General features: G+C 37.4%; 1 protein-coding gene across 2 annotated transcripts in view; it reads right to left on the minus strand.

Annotated features, from left to right (window-relative positions):
- arid2 (AT-rich interaction domain 2) overlaps positions 1-22,650 on the minus strand; it is a 52,865-nt gene that overhangs the window by 3,750 nt on the left and 26,465 nt on the right. Inside the window, exons 6-20 of one of the 2 annotated variants that reach the window (XM_002932805.5) lie at positions 18,876-18,943; positions 17,671-17,737; positions 16,295-16,542; positions 15,466-15,562; positions 15,170-15,379; positions 14,530-14,697; positions 14,128-14,206; positions 13,489-13,623; positions 12,335-12,525; positions 7,751-10,569; positions 4,328-4,482; positions 3,835-3,973; positions 1,477-1,553; positions 948-1,068; positions 740-831 (exon numbers count right to left, since the gene is read on the minus strand). In XM_002932805.5, coding sequence (XP_002932851.1) covers positions 740-831; positions 948-1,068; positions 1,477-1,553; positions 3,835-3,973; positions 4,328-4,482; positions 7,751-10,569; positions 12,335-12,525; positions 13,489-13,623; positions 14,128-14,206; positions 14,530-14,697; positions 15,170-15,379; positions 15,466-15,562; positions 16,295-16,542; positions 17,671-17,737; positions 18,876-18,943 — 4,666 coding nt within the window. Of the gene's footprint in view, positions 1-739; positions 832-947; positions 1,069-1,476; positions 1,554-3,834; positions 3,974-4,327; positions 4,483-7,750; positions 10,570-12,334; positions 12,526-13,488; positions 13,624-14,127; positions 14,207-14,529; positions 14,698-15,169; positions 15,380-15,465; positions 15,563-16,294; positions 16,546-17,670; positions 17,738-18,875; positions 18,944-22,650 lie in introns of both variants that reach the window. The other variant, XM_018092278.2, reaches the window with a different exon arrangement.

A 22,650-nucleotide genomic window follows, 5' to 3' on the forward strand; every position in this document is an offset into this window, starting at 1 on the left:
TTTTTCACCATAAGGACACTAAATAGGGCTTGAACCAAAAACACACTTTTTGGTACAGATTCATTAAGAAATGTATTTTGTTATTTCTTGCACTAAATATGGCAAGTAGCTTTCAGTTTCCAACTACCTGGTTCTTGTAGGCATCAATAGGAGGGGAGAAGGCAGTTAATGAAATAACCAGTCCTCAGATATACATACATATATATTTTTTTTTTAACTGGAACAAGGACAGCACTCATAGGATTTAAAGAATTGTGAGCAAAATGTAAATGCAAAAATAGAAAGGTTTATTACTCAACGTTTCAGTCTCACACAGAAACCTTCATCTGGAGTGCTGTTCTTGTTCCAGTGCATTTTTTTGGTACTATATATACACACACACACACACACACACACACACACACACACACACACACAGGTATGGGATCCCTTATCCAGAAACCCGTTATCCAGAAAGCTCTGAATTATGAAAAGCCTTTCCCCCATAGACTGCATATTAATCAAATAATTCAGAATTTTAAAACTGATTTCCTTTTTCTCTGTAGAAATAAAACAGTACCTTGTAATTGATCCCAACTAAGATATAAATAATCCTTATTGGATGCAAAACAATCCTATTGGGTTTAATTAATATTTTATTGATTTTTTAGTAGACTTAAAATATTGGACCAAGTTACTTTGATAAATATGTCATTTTCAGATTCAGAATATGTTTATCTAACATTTAGAAGCCACTTACCTGCGCCCACGCTCTGAGTGTTTTGCAATATTTTTTAATATTAAGGCAGCTGTTAATCGGATGTGTTTTGTGATTGGTCCCTCTTTTTCATCCTTCAGAAAAGAAATAAATACATTAACACAATGAGAACAACCTGAATCTGAAATCACATATGCCGCGTTGTAAAGTGAAGCAGAGGGTTAGAGGCCTGGGACCTTACTGTACTTACTGTAAAGTCTCTAAAGACCAAATTTCTTGATCCCCGCCTCAGCGCCATGAGGGCAGCACTGGGATGGTTTACAATGGCCTTCTGTGCTCTGGGGGTTGACGAAGCACCTGCAGAAGGTTGTCTGAGAGGAAAACTGGATATTTAATACATGTATGCATATATTTAATACATATTTTCAAGCAACTGTGCAGTTAAGACCTTAAGCCTATGGCACGTGTCCTTTATTAAAAATGAATCTGTCTGCCACTAGCACCTTCGCAACATGGCAATCTTCCTGCTCAGGGTTTCTCACCTAAGTTCTACACTTGTGCTACATTGATAGATCTGAAAATGAGCGTGAATGTGAATTGTACTGCCTTGTCTAACAGGATACATCTATTTATACAGAAACGACTGTAAAAAAAAAATATGTATTTTAAGCTTCTTTTGAAACTCAATTATTAGAAATATAGTCATGATAAAAATATTTGTTTCATGAATGATTAAATAATCAAGATTATCTTAACTAAGTTATAAGGTTGTGTCTTACTTATTGGAAGGTTTTTGATGTCCTTGCTCCTCTTGCTTTAGTCCAGCTAGTAGAGCATCTCTCGAGCAGTGCTTGTCCTGTAGACATATTTTAATTAAAAAAATAAACTCACCAAACACAAAACTGATATATTAAGTAATGATAAACAGACATTCATAAAGATACATTAAATATTAAATCCACCCTCAAAGTTTCATGACTACGCATATTAATAGTCACCAAAAACATATATCTGCCTATAATCCCCTCTAATGTACTTGTACAGAGTAATCATGTCCCCTCGCAAGCACCTCTTTTCCAGAGAAAACAACCCCAACCTCGACAGTCTAACCTCATAGCTTAAATCTTCCATCCCCTTTACCAGTTTAGTTGCAGTCTCTGCACTCTCTCCAGCTCATTAATATCCTCCTTAGGGACAGGAGCCCAAATCTGCACTTGAGCCCTTTTTTATACAAGACAGCACTTTATTTGCTTTAGTAGCCACAGAATGACACTGCCTGGAATTAGACAACTTGTTATCTACAAAAAAAACCCAGATCCTTCTCCATTAAGGATACCCCTAACACACAACCATTAAGTATATAACTTGCATTTTTAATATTTCTACCAAAGTGCATAACATTGCACATATAATTGAACCTTATTTACCATTTTGCTGCCCAGTTTTCCAATTTAATCAAATCGCTCTGCAAAGTGGCAGCATCCTGCATGGAACTGATAGTTTTGCACAATTTAGTGTCGTCAGCAGAAACAGTACTGTCTATGCCCACCTCCAGGTCATTAATAAACAAGTTAAAAAGCAAAGGACCAATGACTGACCCCTGTGGGACCACCGGCCCATTTAGCATCACCATTTACCATCACTCTCTGTAATCTATCCTTCAGCCAGTTTTCTATCCAAATACAAATATTATGTTCTACGCCAATATTCCTCAATTTTATCATTAAAGGGCATATATAGCATACATTTTTACAATGCACTACAGGCAGTCCATTCCTGCTCTGCTTGCTCCTCTCCCCCCCCCCCCCCCTTTAACCTTCTGTGAGGTAACGTATCAAACCCTTTAACAAAGTCCAAGTAGATGTCATTATATAGATTGTAAGCTCTACGGGGCAGGGACCTCCATCCTCTTGTGTCTTTGACTCTTAACTTATTGCAACTGTATTTATCTTGTATCTATCTGTATTTATTGTTATACTTTGTATTTATCTATTATTATCTTAATTCCCTGTTTGTATTAATGTATTCTACTGTACAGCGCTGCGTACATAAGTAGCGCTTTATAAATAAAGATATACATACATACAGCCACTCCAGCATCAAGGTTCCTGCTCACCTCCTCATAAAAGGCGACTAAATTAGTCTGGCAAGATCTGTTACGCATAAAACCATGCTGGCACAAACTTATAGTATTGTGATTTGCAATGTATTCATGTATCCTATCCCTTATTACATGGGAGTAGAAGAAACAATAGGTTATCTGAAAGCAGTTCTAATGGGTAGCGCTGGCTCCTTTTGAAAGCTCAGACTCAGGCAAAATGCACTGAGATGGCGCCTACACACCAATATTGCATCTAAAAAAATACATTTGCTGATTCAAGAATACAATTTTAAATGGGAAAGTGAATTATTTGCTATGTAAAAAATGTATACCACAAAAATCATGATAGTATCCCTTTAAGGATAAGCTTAAAGGAACAGTAACACCAAAAAATTCAAGTGTATAAAAGAAATTCCAATATAATGTACTGCTGCCCTGCACTGGTACAACTGGGGTGTTTGCCTCAGAAACACTGCTATGGTTTATATAAAGAATGCAGCTGTGTAGCCATGGGGGCAGCCATTCAAAGGAGAAAAGGCACAGGCACATAGCAGATAACAGATAAAACACTATTGTATTCTACAGAGCTTATCCGTTATCTGCTATGTAACCTGTGCCTTTTCTCCTTTTTTCCAGCTTGAATGGCTGCCCCCATGGCTACACAGCGGGGTATTTATATAAACTATAGTAGAGTTACTGTAGCAAAAACACAACTTTTACCAGTGCAAGGCAACAGTACATTATATTTAATTTACTTTAAAACTGTTTAATTTTTTGGTGTTACTGTTCCTTTAAAAGAAGATAAATGGGGATTCACTTTGTAAAACCAGCCTTCAAGTATTTGATTTGAAAATATTTTGTATTATTTTGGTTTATATCAGCTGAATGTTACTCAATTTTGGTCATTACATAAATAAAAGAAATATTATGATTATGATTTCTGCCACACAACTGCCCTTAAAATCCTATTTCAACCACTGTGACATGATCAGGTCACGATTTGAATGTTTCAGCTAGAGAAATGCAATGGGTTTACCTGTAAGTGGGTGATGAAAGAAAACCTCTGCCGCTGAAAGGGTTCACAACCTTCCCACATACACTGCCCAGGATACACATCTTTACCTCCATGTTCTGTTGCAGCATGGTAGAAAACCTGTGACGGTGTTTCAAACCATCTTACAGAAAAAGAGGAAAAACAAATATTAATTAATGCTGTAACACACAAATATAACTGTTTGAACAACCAGCTAGTGCCACAAATAGGCAAGTGCTCTGTCACTACTGGAAGCATGAGCAGCTGAAAGTGGCTGGTAATTAGAGGCATACAATTCGCAGGAAAAATCCTTCTCGTCTTCTACTTGTCTGTTGGAACCAATAAACCAAAATGAGTTCCTATATTAGTTAGGGATTACTGTACAAAGCCCAATTCAAGATATTATAGCAAAGCTTTATGATGATATTCATCCATTTTTAAGGATGGACCCAAACTACAAAAAGTCCCTTGTAGAAGAAAATCAAAAAGCACCTACTTTTTGCATGATTGCCACAAGCACATGAAATTCTGTCCTGGTTTCTTCACTTGCTCCACGTGGTGAACTGATGTGGTTACCGGAAATGGAGACGGCTGAGAACTGACAAGGTGGCCTTGTACTTGCAATGCTGGCAGAGTTGTTACAGGAGTGCTCTGAAAAAATGAGTATACAATGTATGTCACATAAACACACACACAAAACCTTACATCAGATTTGTAAATTACATTATTCGCCAATGTAATCACTAAAACGCATTTCTGAATGAACCAATGGCATATCTGTAGTAATAAGTCAATACAGATGGACTTGCTGTGTTTTTTCTTGAAGATGTTTTGCCAAAGATCTTGTACAATGATCTTCCTGGTATAAATACCTTGGAATGTTGCTCCAATCAGCATAATCTGTTTGTCACCACCAGCATTAGCATGATTGGAGCTTTGAGGTGTTATTATCCCCTCCAGGAAGAGGTGCCAAAACAGCATTGTTTGTGGCAGACAATAGATGTGTACTGCATGTGAATAGGGTTGTAACTTTATAGGATACCATGTTTTCGTCTGTGCCCAGTTTCGCCTGAGGCAGGGGAGGCGGTGTGACATCTATTGTCTGCCACATGCAATGCTGTTTTGGCACCTCTCCCTGGAAGGGAAGCTCCAATCTTGCTAATACAATCAACACCTCACCTTCATACGATCCCTGATCCCATGCTGGTAATGATGAACAGACTATGCTGACTGGAGCAACATTCCAAGGTATTTATACCAGGAAGATCATTGTACAAGATCTTTTGCAAAACATCTTCAAGAAAAAACACAGCAAGTCCAGTTGATTTTACTTATTACTACAGATAATACCATGACCTGGATGAATGAGAATCTTCACAAATGAACCAATGGCAGTTTATATTAAGTGTTTTAAAAGTATCTATAAAATACCTACAGAAATTAAAGCCCGTCTATGACCTGTTGAATAAATCTACTGGATCTCTTGCTGGAATCTCCTATAATGCCTTTATCTAAAAACCCACACACAATGTGGTGCACTGTCACATTGCACGAGTTAAGAGAACACAAAGTTCTTATACAAAAGTGCATGTGTAACTTGCTCAACAAAAGGGAGACACAAATAATCCCCTCACTCCTTTAAAAGGCTTAGTGGGCACGTTCAGGGAATGCCAGTAGCCATAAATTTCAAGCTACTTTTATGTAAGAGGTTGTATAGTAACAAGAGAACATAAAATGGCGGAATTTGTTGTTAGCCGTTTATTTGACAAAAGCACTGATCAGTTTTTTTTCTGCAGACAAAAAAAGCACATATAAAATAAACCGTCTGCAAAAAAAATCATGGCCTCATGTTGTAAAACAGTTATTCCAGAAATATTTCAAATATCTTTAACTTGATGTAAACTGCTCCCCAAAAAAACTAAGTACACACCCACAGCAATTTTGCGTTTTTTTTTTTTTTTTTTTTTTTTAAATTATTACACATTTTAAAAGCATTAACAGTTTTATACTGCTCATATCTGGCTGTTGGCCAGTTGTGATAATTAAATATAACAGCACAAAAGAGGAAATTGCTGAAGTTCTTTGAAAACAGCATTCTTTTAAACTGGCTTCAGAAATAACTCAAAGCAGCCCTTTCAGCATTCTTATTACTTCCCTCCTGATAAACTATCTAGGAACAAACCCAACAGTCCTTACCCTCTGAATCTGTAGCAGAAAAATACATATTAGAGACACCCAGGTGCTAGGATAGCAGACGGGCTCTTGCATAAGGGACATACCTCATCAAGCAAAATAAAACATCGTTTTCTAAAGGGCCATGTTCTCTAACGAAGCATGCTACCGAAAAACTGTTAATTATATATTTAAAAGACAGTGTACTCTGACCTACTTTCCAATATATATTCATTAAAAATTCTGGACAATTATTTTACATGTATTTGCTATTGAAAGCAGTATTTGTTTATCCCGTTCTGTTCTCTAGATCTGACTCTTGAAACAATGTAGACGTCAGTTCTCCTCCAGGTCTGACTCCTGTTTCAGGAATCATCTCTGCACCAGCAGCGCAGATAATGTAAACCGCTAGACAAATACTGCTTTTAATAGCAATTACATTTACTAATAACTTTAAAACCACCAAAAAAATGTAATGAACATATACTAGAAATGGCATTTCCTATTATGTCACAGCAAAATTATTGCTCCACCCCAGGAGAAGACTAAAAGAGCACACACACTGGTTGGGGTAAAAAATAGTATATTAGGCACAAAATGCCTGTAGCCTGTATTATGCTGAGCTCCCTTCACAGCACTTGACATTTGCTGCCAAAACTAGTATTGCTCACTCTAACTGGATTGTAGCCTCTATTAACCCACACCTTCAGTGGGAAAAAGATTTTTTGTATGACAGATGCCCTTGCATGAGAATAAGTTTATGTATGTAGGTTATGAGATAGGTTTATATATATGTATAAATGATAAAATTACTGTGCAGTGATCTTGTCGTGTCAAATGACCTGTGTGGTTTTAGCCAGACAGTACCAGTATTGTATTGTCTTGCCTGGCTAATATCACAATTGCCCAATTTTGTCCATAATTAATCAAGTCAGGAAAAATTAGTTTTCCAGAATAACAAGATTTATCTACACCATGCTTTGCAAGACCATTCAGATTCTTGACCAATTAAATCACTGTAAATAAGAATAAATCCTATGATTAAATGTGGTAAACCTTTTGCAGGAGTAACACTTTTTTCAGAAAGTATCAGCATTAAACCTTGTGCTTCTTTTCTACAAATTCTTAATTGTATTGTGTTTACAGCTTCCACTTGGTCATTGCAGGACATACCTGCCTTTTTGTTCTTAAGTCACTCAAAAATTAAAAAAAAAAAAAAAAATCACAAAGAGCAACATTTTTGTGATTTAGAGAGAGTATTAAAGGGCAGGGGTCCCCAACCTTTCTTAATCACGAGTCACTGTCAAAAATAAAAAGACTTGGGTAGCAACACAACAAAGTTCAGGGAGGTGCCAAATAAGGGCTGTATTTGGCTATTAGGCAGTCTCTATGCAGACAATCAGCCCACAGGAAACTCTGTTTGGTATTACAACTTCTTTTAATTCAACCAAAGCTTGCCACTAAGCCAGAAATAAATAAAAAAAAAATAACATGTTGCTCAAGAGCCATTGGTTGGGGATCCCTGGTCTAGGGTTTGACATTATTAAGTACCAACATACAAAATTTTACTGTTTGCTTGGATCAATTGATACATTTTCCTGCACCCACCTAAATAGTCTAATACAAACATAGAGCTAAAAATGATGTCCAAGGTTGCACCCCTTGGTGCATGAAATAAAATGTACAAATAACTTTGCAGTAACATTTATTTTATGCATGTTTAAAAATAAATAAATACCAGACTTACCTGTGCAACCATAGTCTGTACAAAAGTATGTGGATGCTGCTGTTTTTGGTGAACAGCACTTTCTATTGCTACTTTAGCTACAGTGCTCGGATCAACTCCAGCAGGCACAGCGACCATTGTTGCGCTGCAGCCAGCATTGTTGGGGTCACTGATTGTAACAATCCTCACTCCCACTTTATTTGGAATAACAGGAACAGACTCCCTATCATTATCCTCTGCAGGTCTTTTAACAGTCTTGCAATCTGTTGTGCCATTTGTAGGCCGAACGTCGGCAGAAAGGACAGGCTGAGAAACTCTTTGCCCTGTATGGGGAAATGCTATAACTTGATGACCTGGTAAAACAGAAGCTGTAGATTGTGTTGAAACAAGTACAGACGGACGTTGCTGAGGCACATCTGAATTCAAACTTGAAACTATAGGTCCATTGGGTAAATCTGTTGAATTACAACGTATCTGGATTGCTAAATTTGAAGCATCCTGGGCTCTATTGGTTAATACAGGTCCATTTGAAAGTTTTTCTACTTGATCACCTTTGGCTGTTACTAGTTGAGAAGAATCCAAGAGTTCTTGTTGCTCCACTGGAGATATGTCACCATTTCCTACGTGATTGGAAGCTTTGTGATTTGGAATGTTTTTGCTCAAATGAGATCCATCTGCCTTATCAAAATCACAAATCCCATTGACCTGTGGTTTTTTTAAATCAATTTTTGTCTCCTGCATATCAGTCAGCTCAGAGTTCTGCTTTCCAGAAATTCCATTTTCCCCCAATTCCACAGATGACCCATTTGTGACCAGTGAATTTGAACTGGTCTCCTTTTGAGTTTTCCCTGAGTTTGAAGGAGGTAGACTTGAGTCATACTTTTTCCCATTCATAATATTTCCTATTTGCACTTCATTTTCATTAGTTTCCCCATTGCTGGTGTTTGCAGAAGCTTTTGGACAAGAGGGATTTTCCATAACTTCAATTTTACGTTCATGGACATGTAGTCCTGTTGCTTCCTTTGCTTCCTCCTCCTTTTGGCAAATGATTTTGTCACCTTTAAATGGGGGAGAAGCAGCAGACCCTGATAAATGGCCTGCTGATTGTGTGAGGGTAGCAGGAATCGTTTGTACCTGAAGCCCAACTCCAGTTTGTGTCCCACTCATCGGTGCAATAATCTGTGGTGCAGTTCCCTGGCTTACCGTTGCAGTAGCAAAACTTGTATTTGGCACAACAGTTATAGTAACTTGATTGCCAGTAGTTCCTTGGAAAATTGTTGCTGGGGAATTTGAGATCAACTGTCCTGGCAAGATCTGTAAATTGGAGATCGGAACAGTTTGAACCGCAGTTTGATTCGGCATTGCACTTTGGACCAATTGCACATTTTGTTGGCCAACCAGTATTTGCTGAGGTGTTGGCTGCCCTTGCACTCCAAAGGAAGGTGCTTGATTATTGGCTACTTGATATACCAGCTGAGGACTGGGCGCTCTTGCGTTATTTGGAGGTGGTATCTGAGGTGCAGGAAGTATAAGTTTTCCACCAGGTGTTGAAGGTCCCCGTTTTGGAAGCAACAGTTGCTTTATGAGGCTTGATTCCCCTGGAGTGGGCAGTCCAACCCCAGAAGTTGTTTGCTGCTGTTGCTGGACCTGTACTTGTACCTGCTGAGGGGGCTGCTGTTGGGTCTGCGTTTGTGTCTGTTGTGGAACTTGTGCCTGCTGCTGTGGAGTGGTGACTGGAGGTGCTGGTGACTGCTGTCGTTTAACAGAAAGCATCTGGCTAACAGTAGGAGGAGGTCCTTGTGACACTGGCGTGGTTGGAGGAGAGGTCATTAGAGGTGGGAGCTGGTTATTGGTAGTTGGCATGGGTGAAGATGAGGATGGGGATATACTAGGTTGCCCAGGGAGCTGAACAGTTTGTCCGGTCTGAATTGCAGCTGTATTAGCAAGAACAATTTGGTGAATAGCTGGTGCATAAGCCTGACCGTGCTGAGCTGGTTGACTTACAATCACTACACTTTGCTGCTGTTGTTGCTGTTGGAGAGTTTGTGGTACTACGGTTGATGAAACTTGCTGGGAACAGAGAGGTTTTGGAGCAATGTTCTGGAAGCCAATCCTAGAAGCTTGTGGATTTTGGACCCCAGCTATAGTAACAACATGCCCAGGGGCAACCTGGAAATTCTGCACTGTGGTTGCAGTTACAATATTGGATGAAGTAGTTGTCACATATTGCTGGGGTGTTATGATGACGGTATCTTTTTGCTGGTTGGAAGCTGGACTTTGCTGAGAAGTGACCTGTACAGTTTGGGATGATGTGGGGACTAATTGCTGAGCTTGAGAAAGAGCTGATGAACCTTGTGAAATATTCTGCACTCTCCCAAATATGTGACCTTGTGGAACAGTTTGCTGAATAACTGCAACAGGAGTTCCTGATGTAATCTGACCAGGTACTACAGCATGCAATGCAGATTGTGGCTGAAGAACAGATGGATGGTGAAACAATGCCTGAGATCCTACTACAGTAACAGAGGATTGCTGTCCTATGCCACTGTGATTCTGAACAATAGAAGCTTGTGTAGAACTTCCCAAAGCAATGCTAACAGGGACTGATGAATGTGGGACAGACCCTTGTATTACGGTGGCCTTAACTTCACAAGAAATTGGTGTTTTATTTTGTATAAGAGTCACTGTTGGATTCTGTTGATGCTGGACTTGGCTTAAAGGATTTTGTGTCACAGTATGGACACCTTGTATAGGAAGAGATATCTGTGTTGTGTTTAAAGTGGGAACTTGATTGCTTGCTTGAACTCTCTGAAAATGGTTTGCTACTCCCTGCTGCATTCCTGTAAATATACAAGATTCTATATTACATTCAAAATACCTTTAGGACATCATATATATGTATTAGATATATATTAGATTAGATATATATTATTCAAAAAACGTAAGCATGTAATGGCATTATAACATTCAAAAGAACTATGCTTAGGCTCCCTTATGTTCAAACTAGAACAATATACATATAATTTATTGTACCCTTTCAAGACCCACAAATTTTCCAGCCGATGTGTGTTTATTACTGGTAAATACCTAAGAAGACTCAAATTTATGTTATCTGTATGCATAAGCTACGTGACCTTCTAATGGAGAATGCCATTTAAAGGAACAGTTCCATGTAAAAATGAAACTGGGTAAAATAAATAGACTGTGCAAAATAAAAAATGTTTGTAATATTTTTAGTTAGGCAAAAATGTAATCTATAATGGCTGGAGTGAGAAGATGTGTAACATAATAGCCGGAATACTACTTCCTTCTTTCCGCTCTCTAACCTGTTTGTCAGTCAGTGACTTTAGGGGGGGGGCCACATAGGTCATAACAGTTAGTGAGCATGAAGGTCAGATTCAAAAGCAAACTAGCTGAACAGTTATGTCCCATATGCCCCCCCTCAAGTCACTGATTGGTTACTGACTGCTAACAGCTTAGAGAGCTGAAAGCAGGAAGTAGTGTTCTGGCCATTATGTTAGACATCTGCCCGCTCCAGCCTTTATAGATTACATTTTTGTCTAAACAAACTATATTGAAAACATTTTTTATTTTATGCAGTCTATTTTACCCAGTTTCATTTTTACACTGAACGATTCCTTTAAGGTGCCTATGCCCAATTTGCATGTGAACAGGTGACCAGTAAATTATACCTGCTGATTAGTTGTTATAGGTGAACAGACCAGTGGCAAGTTTTGCACACTTATTACATAACCCCCCATGAGCTTTCTAGTTTATCACAATCAGATTATTACAGAATAGTTGGTCTGTGGGCTGTAACAAGGAAGCATATATCCAGAATGCCAGACAGAAAATGGGGGAAAGTCTGCAAGGTAAGCTAGTAAGTTTAACAAAAAATAAACATACAACCAGCACTTTTATAATCTCCATAAGACAAACCCAAAGAGAAAATTGCCGACATCTAGGATCTATACCACAGAAATTACAATTGGCAAGATGAGTTTAAATAATGTATGCTTTTGGGGGGAGGCAATAAATGTGTTACTGAAAGCTTCTCTAACCTCTAACTGTGATGAGCTTTGTTAAAAAGACATTAACACCAGGAAATTCCCATGTAATGTTTACCTAGTCTGCCATTTTGAACCCTTTGTACAAAGCAGGTTTTTTAATAGGTCTTTCGGGAGCAGGTTATGAATATGTATTATCAATGCAACCGACTGGTTGAGCTTTTTTTCAGACATAAAAGTTGCATGAACACAGCAAATTTAATAACAAAAATGCTGCAATAAAAAACAAAACTTCTTTGGCAAAAATCATTTTTACATAAAAAAAAAAATATATTAGGTAAAATCAATAACTTGCTCCTTTAAGACCAAATATAAAAGGCAAGCTAAACATACCAGGGATTCCAGCAAACACAATGCTATTAAAAATAAAGAAAAAACACTTCCCTTCGGAAGAAATATTATAATTTGCATAGGTTTTATATAACTGGTATGTCAATTCAAGAGAAAAATGTTTTGGTTAGAGCCTGTTTTAACTTTTCCATTATATGGGGCCACAAGCTGGTCCTTTTTGTTTGCACTAAAAATAAAAAGTATTAACCTGATGGATTTTTTCCAGCAACATCCGAAACCACATCAACCCGGACAACAGATGCTGGCTGGTGCTGTTGATAGTACATTTGAACAGGAAGTGGTATGGCCCTTCTTCTTACTCCAGCAACATGAATGTGAGCTTGCCCATTATTGTTTGGGTCCTCCACTCTTTTAATATTATGGTTTGCAAATACAGACCTTTAAAAAAACAAAAACAAACCGATAAAAGTACATATAAAACAAATTACATTTTAGCTAACTTTCACATTTCAAATGTTAAAGGGATATGGACATGATTTTTATGGTGTACTTTTTATTTCTAAATTACACTGTTTACATAGCAAATAATTCACTCTAACATTTAAAATTTTATTCTTGAAGCAACAAATGTATTTTTTTAAGCTGTAATATCGGTGTGTAGGCGCCATCTCAGTGCATTGTGCCTGAGTTTGAGCTTTCAGAAGGAGCCAGTGCTACACATTAGAACTGCTTTCAGGTAAACTACTGTTTCTCCTACTCCCATGTAACAGGAGGAGTCCAAAGCCGGACTTGGGTTATTGGGTACTGTTCTGATATCTACTGGGAGCCGCTATCTTGCTACCTTCCCATTGTTCTGCTGATCAGCTGCTGGGAGGGGGGTGATATCACTCCAACATGCAGCTCAGCAGTAAAGTGCGACTGAAGTTTATTAGAGCACAGGACACATGGCTGTGGAACTCTGGGAAATGAAGAATATAGCTCGATATATGTGAAACATCAAAATTAAATATAAAAAAAAATCTGTTTTCATTTTTGAAAAATGGATTTCAATGCAGGATTCTCATGGAGAAGCTTTATTATATGATTGAAAAAAAAACCTGTTTTCCCATGACAGTATTCCTTTATTATACAGTCATTCATAACTAGGTTTACCTCTGATAATGTTCATTTAATACTATGAAGAATGAAAAAAAAAAAAAGCATTGTTTTACAACATATTTTCATACAAGGAGCCTCTTACTTGAGAAGCTAACTACACATTAAACAGAAAAGCTAGCTGGCACCTTTAAAATATAAATATATGGCAATGGTGCACTTTATTTTAATCAAAGAATACCCCAAAGCTCCAACAAAAATACCCTGAAACAGGTTATAACAATTAAAATGTGAAAAACGCCATACCTAAGACATTTGTAAAAACCAGATGATGTTAAGATACCACCACGAGCTAGTTTGCTGCAGGTTGAGAGGTATTCAGAATACATTTCTGATCGTGAAACTGAGCTGTCAGGGCAAACTTCAAAATGTGCATTTAACCTACAAAGGTAAAAAAAACAAAACAAAAAAAGACGGTGAAGACACAATATATTCGCTCAAATTTAAATCACAGTGACTTTTTTTTTTACAAAAGCATACATTTTGTATCACAATTTTCCTGAGTAAAATAATAGTACAGGTATGGTATCCATTATCTGGAAACCCATTATCTGGAAAGATTTGAATTATAGGAAGGTCATCTCCCATAGAGCCCATTTTAATGAAATAATTCTAAATTTTTTAAAAAATGATCTTTTTTTATGTAATAATACAGTAGCTTGATTTAACTAAGCTGCATTCATCCATACAGGTGTCAGAGAGCTGCTATCTTGCTACCTTTTCAATTGTTCTGCTGATCGCAGCAAGTAAATTACATTAGCCGCGATTCAGCTTAATCACAGGAAAATGCCTGCTTTCACATTTTCGGTGTTCCACTGCCCTAAATTTACAAATTTTACTTGGCATTTGTTATCATGCATATTAAGTGTTCTGTTCTATACTCACCATTGACAGCCAAATTTTTCACTGTCTATTTCTACAATTCCAGGAGGGGGTGCTGCATGCGCTGGTACTGGACGTGTAGCTATGGAAAAGCATTTCAATATTTACTAAAGGTAATAAAAATGTATAAAAAATTAAAATGAAATTATATCTTTATGTAAAAGTAAGCACACCTTGAACATGCCAATGCAAAACTGCATAGTTAAAAAATCATATTAAATGCACAATAATACATATGCTCCTCATTTTGCTGTATTATTTTATGACAAAACATAGAAAAAAAAAAGGAAAATGGTAGGAATATAATTTTAATATGTCACACTGATTCAACAAGCAATTTATAAGGCAATTCAAAGGTGAAAATAAAAATATACTGCAGCCTTAATATTTAGCATTAAAACCAACCTGGGACATTGCCTGCATTAACTGGAGAAGGAACATGCTCCACTGTTTGAGGGCGGATTTCAGAAACAACTTGGTTGTTGGAACTTTGATGTTCAATAAGCTTAACTGCTGTAAGTGCATCGGGCCCAAACATCTGTATGTCCATAGAAATTAGACACACCAAAGTATCTAAATATTTTTAATGAAAACAATTAGATTTAAATTAGAGCAAGCTGAATAACACAATTTAGATTTATTATTGTTAGAGAGATACTGACATCAGAAATTAACCCTTGTTTTACATCTATCATAACATGGTCTTTGCATGCTTTTTATAAATTTGCCATAAAAATATTTGCCTGATGCTTTTACATTACCTATCTTATTCCCAAAGTTTCTCTGAGGTGGCAGCCATATCCCATACCTGCACTTTAGGGCTTCTTTTATTAAAGAATAGGCAGAATACATTTTGAACATATTAAAGAAAATATAAACCTTATCTTAGTCAAAAACTGCTCAGTGCTCTCATTTCTATTAATGTATATATAAGTTAATTCTGCAGCTTTAAATGTTAGAAAAAAAATAAAAAAAAAAAAGACTTTTAAAACTTGAATTATGCCCTGAAAATAACATTCAAAACAGTTTACAAACAATTTCTTACCTATACTTCTTTCTACATTTGCAATCTTCACGCAGGCCACTTCTCCCAGTTCCGTAAGCATATACAGCACTTCTAGGGTAGATATTACAAGCAACACATCCGGTAAACTAAGATGACAGATTATTTCCTTGTAACTATCTTGATCCACATATTCGCAAATAAGGACTGCGTTATCTTCAGCCTTACAAAGATTGCCTAAAATTTCCATTCCTGTCATTATAAGACAAAAACATTATTCATGTTTGAAATAGAGCTCAAGAACACAAAATAATTTATCAAATACACTGATGCCTTACCCCTCATTTTTAGGAATCTATCTCTTGACATTAAACACTTTGTAATAGTATGGAACATTAGGTGAGTGGTTTTGAAGTCAACAGGGTCTAACTGAAGCTGAAATGATAAACACATAAATATTAGAATATTACATAAAAAAAGAAAAGTGTCTTAGCCAATGCAGGGAGTGATATCTTACTGATAACGTGGCTGCTACAAATCTTATGTACATTCTGACACCTGTAAGACCATGGTGCCTAATGGGACTTTTTTCTTTTCTAAAATAATACTTTTATACCTAGTGAATACTTTTAATACCTAGTGAAAGGTACACTGACTGTACTTCTGACATCGATGAAGCACTGCAACTCAGAAAACTCCAGGTCTGGTAAAACAGGGCACCTAATACTGAACACTGGTATGAAACTGTTAAGGTCTGAGGTGATCACTTTAAAGGAGAAGGAAAGGCAAAGTCACTTGGGGATGCCAAAATGTTAGGCACCCCCAAGTGACTTAAATCGCCTACCCTGTACCCCGGGCTGGTGCCCCTGTTCGGAGAGAACAGCACCAGCCCCGGGTAGCTGCAGCACTTCCTCCTTCCTGCTTCGCTCGTGCGCATATGCAGTAGAGTGAAAAGCCGAACTTAAACAGAAAAGTCGGCTTTTCACTCTACTGCGCATGCGCCGGTCACTGGAATTTGCCAGAAAACGAAGCAGGAAGGAGGAAGCGCTCACTACAGGTACCCCGGGCTGGTGCAGTTTTCTCCTAACAGGGGCACATTTAAATATAACTTTTCTAGGGATGCTTCAAATTCAACATACAATTGTACACATAATCTCAACTTCTTACCTCTGCTGCAATATTCCCCAATGTGTCCAGCCCCAGTTGTCTTAGCGAAATAAAGTGACTGTGAGCAGACAGTAACAGAAAACGCAGACATGTACGGTTAGCTGCCAAAAGTTTAACATTACTTTCTTCAAAGGAAAGATTTCGTAAAATAACAGCTATCTGGAGAACTCGCTGCCCTTCAATGTCATTAATGCCCAATTTTCTAGGTGGGTGAAATAAAGCTTCCCACAAGGATTCTGGTGAGGAACCTGCTGGAGGAAAAAAAAAATTAAGAAAACCTGTGTACCCAAAACACCAAAAATTCATCCTAGACACATATCAGAGGCCACTAAAATTAACTTCCACTTGGCTAATAGAAATAAACACAAAGGGGTTAAACACCTCAGTAGTCCCAACTCTGAAAGCCAAAACCAAATCCTGTATTGTCATAGAAATGAATCAAATCAAACATAAAAGCTACAGGCAGATATAAGGAACCAAATGGAAAATAAAGATACATTTTAAATATCATCATATACGTTTACTATGCTTCCTACAGTCTACAGAAGGTTTATTGTTGAAGTGTATGGTGGAGTAAAAAGTTCTTTTTATGTTAATCTTTAGTATCTCTGAGGACCATATTACAATAAACTATTTGATGGTTATCCTGTCTTAAGCTAAAATTTCTAGGGATTCATTTCATTAAATTTCATGTCCCTTTAAGGTGGACCAAAATTACTATGCAAGATGTATGTATGTTATATGGCAGTACTTGTATACCACTACTTATTAACCTTGGGGTCTCCGATATCTCTAGACTACAACTCCCCCCCATTCTTCAATATGTAATGAGTGGTTAAAGAATGCTGGTACTACACAGGGATCTTACAATGTAACTATGCTTCATGTTCCAAACAGTGGCATAACACAGAATAAAATGACTCATATGCAGAAATTAAGGATAAGCACACTGTGTTCCTTTACAGGTCTGAGAGGCATTTCTAGACACTGGCTGCCCTGAAGCATCCTTTTCCTTTGCTGCCCCCTGCACCTACCTTCAGTGAAAGTCAAAGGGTGGTCTGCATTGCTAGTGCAGAGTGTACAATTGTGCTCTTTGCACTAGAAAAACTGAAATTCCAATTTAAAATCTGAATTTTGGCTCAATGTCACGGGGAACAGCTTTTTTCTACCCCTCCTAAAATTACATTTTGAGTATTTAGCTGAAATTCCCCTTTAAGCAAACAACACTTGGGATGCTTCAGCAACTCATTTAACTTGTGCCAGTTGCTGACATTTTTATTTTGGTGCCATGTTGAAGAGTGACTGAAGTGATACTAGTCATACAATGAGGAAACAAGCAGTAGTACTAAAAAAAAAAAACCCAAGAAAAGGCTCACCTTGAGATGTACTTTTATCATATATGAGGTCACGTACTTCATTATCTTCTACAATATCCTTCCAAAACTAAAGAAGAAAAATCAAGTCCAATTATAAGTAGTTATTAATTACTTACTGTTTATAATTAAAATAATCAACAATTTCTGCTTTATGGCAGTTTTTTCTCTTGTGCTGTAATAATTAAATGCCATGTGGGATAACACACATTTGTAGATGCTTCCAGCACTTGTGTATTTATTGCATGATGACAGCATTAGGTGCTAGGTACACATAATGGGGTGGACTGCAAATTAAAGGAGGACGGTGGCACTTTGTGCAACAAAGGCACTGATGTTCACATGTGACTTGAGGCCATTTGTGTAACCCTGTATCTGTTCACCTTGAATTCATGTTTCAAAGCATAATTGGGAATTTAACTTTTTTTTTTTTACAAAATATATAATATTAAATATATAATATGTAATCAAATTTTTCTAGAAAAGATTGCAGGAAGGAGGAATTATTTGTCTTCCTTTATTTGCCTTTTCAAAGGCAAACTCTGGGTTCGCAAATTAAATACTTCAAAAGGAACTGCTAGTCCATATACCCTAGGTACCATGTACTGTGCTTTCTAGTTGGAATCTAATGTATTGCCATAAAAGTACTTTTAAACAGCCACTGGCTGGCTCCTTGGATGTGATAGCCACGACGGCCCCAGAAAATTGCAGATGCATGGAAACCATGCAGAGGTAAGGCAAATGCATCAGTACTGGGAGTTTAAGAGGCAGGCAAAAGATTTCTGGAGGGCCTTTAAACAGGCCTTAGTTCTCCTTTAGAATATTACTGGTAAGGCTAATGCTACTTTTTCTGCAAAAACAAAATGTAACACATTTTAGTGGCAACAAAACGAAAGGTAGGTTTGTAGGTTTCTACTGAGGATATTTGTGGAAAAAAGCATGCATACCTACTTTACTTTAAAGTATTTGCTTCAACTGGCAATTTGTGCCTTGGGTTTCAGGATAAGAGATCACATATCCATTATTTTTCATGCTATTTGGGTCTACTTATGAAAAGGCCTGCCAATATATTACATACAATACCACAAGGTAAAAGAGAAATGGGTCCTGTATTCATCATTGTACATAGTTCATTATATTTGGATAAAAAGTATTTGACAACCTTCATTTTCAAGTTTAACCAACTGATCAATTCATTCATAAATTACCTGTACAAAATCTCTGTCCGTTTTCTCCTTCCATTCATTGCCAAATACAGCTGAAAAAGATCCTAGAGCTGGGAAGGTAAAATAAAAATAAAAAAAAATTAGAGGCCAGTGGAAAAAGACTATTTCTGTATAAGTGTGAACCTTTAAAACAGATGTTTCTTTATTTAAAGGATTGTCAATGAGCTGGCAAATATTTTTTTTTTTTTTTTTAAAAATCATAGAGTAATTTTGGAGTACACATCCCCTTTCCTTATTCTCCATAGACAAAGCAAAGAACAATCATATGATGATTTCTTACTGTGACTATGGACAATACCTATCAGTGATTTGGAGAAAAAACCCGCACTATATAGTTTTGAGTAGTAATCGAGTTTTTGAAAGACACACACAATCAAGGCACCATAAAAATAAACTTTATTATCTATGTATTAAAAACAAAATCACTAAAATATAGAAAAGAAGGAGAAAAAGAAGATATATTAAAATCTATTCACACTCTATTACCTACTCTTGGATTCTACTGGGCTTAATTGTTACTTGTATATAAATGTTGCAATGTAATTCGGACAGTTCTGTTGGTTGTTAATAATGTAGCATTATTATTGCTACAATATTGTCCTATATCTTTTCAATCAGTGTATAAGCTTACCCAATCGATGTGACTCTACTCTAGTACAACACTGATCGTTACCTATTAGAGCTAATATGGGAATAAATACATTTAGGTTTAACTAAATAGGAGATCCTATGATGAATGAGTCCTGGTTTGTACGGTAAATATATTATGATATTCTTCTGTTTCTCTTTTTTGTAGCTTTTAAAGCAGGTAAGTATTAGTCGGATCTAATCTTATTCCCATAGAGGCGATCCTCTCCAAGAACCATGCAGATGACAATTACAAATTACAAAATGCCTCAATAAAATTTTTATTATAAACACTACTCGTGTCTTGTGATTTATTAAATGCTGTACATTACACACTTAAACATAAGGGACTGTGTCTTCATGGAATATATACTGAGAACAGAAATAGGTAAGATTTCATTATTAGCTACAGCGATTCTCACAGAGTATCTGAGCCTTACAATTCAAGAAACTGACTGTTTCAGCGCTTCAGGCAATCAGATCCCAAACTAATAATGAGTAAATCTCAAGGCTCAATAATTCCCTAACCGAAAAGCACCCTTGCCCATTTACTGTTGCCTACTATAAAGTCAGTGTCAAAATAGACATATATCTAACAGATATCTCCTACGACAGTGCCTGATATTAGCGGTTAGTTTAACAGAGACTCCTTAAATTAGAGTGAGGAAACACACTTGTGTACCCGCAACCTCGGCAACAGCAATTTCATCATAATCTATCTTGTATACACTTTTAGTAACTTTGTTCTTCTATTAGGTATCTCCAGAATTTACAATAGTGATGATTTACTCAGCGTATATGACTAGTGCAATACAATAGTAATATCTCCAGGTGATTTTCACTGTACTTAGTTGCCTGTACTTAGTGTCTATCATTTCAAATCAGTTACTATTAGTATCGTATAGAGTCAATGGCACATTAGCTATTGTATGCCAAGGTGGACTGCAGTGGATACCTGTTCTGTGTTCCCATTCAGAAAGTGATAGGGACCTTAGACTGCATACTCTGCTGAGGTTGTGAATAATTATTAATCTCTGTAAAAGGCTGTGTAAATGCATCAGTGCTACATAAATGACACCAAATAAAAAAAAAATATGTCAGCAACTCACAGCAGCAACAGAGGAGCAGAAAGTTGACTGTTTATAAGCAAAAGATTAATGGGTTTATTTATCAATTTGAGTTTGTGAATTATTCTAAATTGAATAAACTTGTATATCATATATTCGCTTATTTATGAATCTGGTAAATTTGTGCGATTAAAAAAACTTGAAGACCTTGAATTTTTGAGTTTACAAACTAAAATAAAACTTGAATATCTCAAACTGAAAACATGGCTGGACTCTGACAACTCTCATTGACTTTCTATAGAAACTTGCAAGCTTTTAGACAGCTAAGTTTTAAGTTTGAGTTTTTCAGTTTTTTTTTGCACTTAATAAATACCAGATTACATTTGAGCTTTTTAACCATAATTTTGCAAGTTTTAGTGCTAAAAAACTTGAATCACTTGAACACACACTCGCATGTTGATAAATCTCCCCCCAAATCAGCCATTTTAAATAAAGCAGTCTATGGTGTAGGGCAGTGTTCCCCAACCAATGGCTCGTGAGCAACATGTTGCTCCCCAACCCCTTGGATGTTGCTCCCAGTGGCCTCAAAGCAGGTGACTATTTTTGAATTTCTGGTAAGGGGACAAGTTTTGGTTGCATAAAAACCAAGTATAATACCAAACAGAGCCTTCTGTAGGCTGCCAGTCCACATAGGGGCTATTAAGTAGCCAATTATAGCTCTTATTGCTACCTTTTTCATGATTGTGTTGCTCCCCAACACTTTTTCCATTTAAATGTTGCTCACGGGTGAAAAAGGTTGGGGATCCCTGGTGTAGAGTGAAGTAAAATAAAATAGCAGTAATTAAATAATGAAAAACAATCTACATTGTTTTTTTTTAGGGGGGGTAAATATGTAAGAATGTGGTCCCTTCTTGCCTCCAGGCTGTTTAGGTTACTTAAATGACATATTTGCACCAAAGTTTTAAAACTGTGCCAATTCTTATTACGGTTATATTTAGATTGGAGATGGACCACTGCAGAAGTATTTTATTCTCCTTTGACCTAGGACCCCTTTAAGGCTAGTGCAACATGAAGCAGATTCTCAACCTGCAGATAAGCACAGGCTGAATTGTTTACCAATACCTACTCTGACAAACTGATGTGTGAGATAAATTTCAACTTTCAGCAAGACATCTCAAACACAAGGCCACAAGAATTGTTACAAAAACAGCATTTCAGTTCAAAAGGGTTGCTATAATCACAAGTGCCTGTATTTTATATTATATATATATATATATCAGTACTGAGATTAACTGTCCTGCATTGTCCTCAGGTTCAGGCTGTAAACCCCTGTATTGTTTTAACATATAATCCCCTGTACTGTTCACACATCAGACTCATACTGTAAGCGCCCACATTATTCACACCTCAGACAGACTTTAGGAGCAGTGCCAGCACTGTTTCACTGTATGTACTGCCTGCCCTATGCAGCCTGTGTGTATGGCACACACAGGCAGCATAGGGCATGCAGAGTATGGTGCACACACAGGCAGCATAGGGCATGCAGAGTATGACACACACTGGCAGCATAGGGTAGGCAGAGTACTGCCTGTGTGTGCCATGCTCTTCCTGCCCTATGCTTCATGTGTGTGCCATACTCTGCCTGTCCTATGCTGCCTGTGTGTGCCATACTCTGCCTGCCCTATGCTGACTGTTCTATGCTGCCTGTGTGCGCCATACTCTGCCTGCCCTATGTTGCCTGTGTGTGCCATACTCTGCCTGCCCTATATTGCCTGTGTGTGCCATACTCTGCCTGCCCTATGCTGCCTGTGTGTGCCATACTCTGCCTGCCCTATGCTGCCTATGTGTGCCATACTCTGCCTGCCCTATGCTGCCTATGTGTGCCATACTCTGCCTGCCCTATGCTGCCTGTGTGTACCATACTCTGCCTGCCCTATGCTGCTTGTGGGTGGTAAACCTAGCAGGGGTTTGTTCTGGGAGTGTGTTAGCATTTGGAAATAGACAATTTATGGTCCCTAAGGTGTATAATTATATGCTGGGGGTTTCTGTGCTATCCACAGGGG

The sequence above is a fragment of the Xenopus tropicalis genome, chromosome 3 (assembly GCF_000004195.4).
Source record: "Xenopus tropicalis strain Nigerian chromosome 3, UCB_Xtro_10.0, whole genome shotgun sequence".
Lineage (NCBI taxonomy): Eukaryota > Metazoa > Chordata > Amphibia > Anura > Pipidae > Xenopus > Xenopus tropicalis.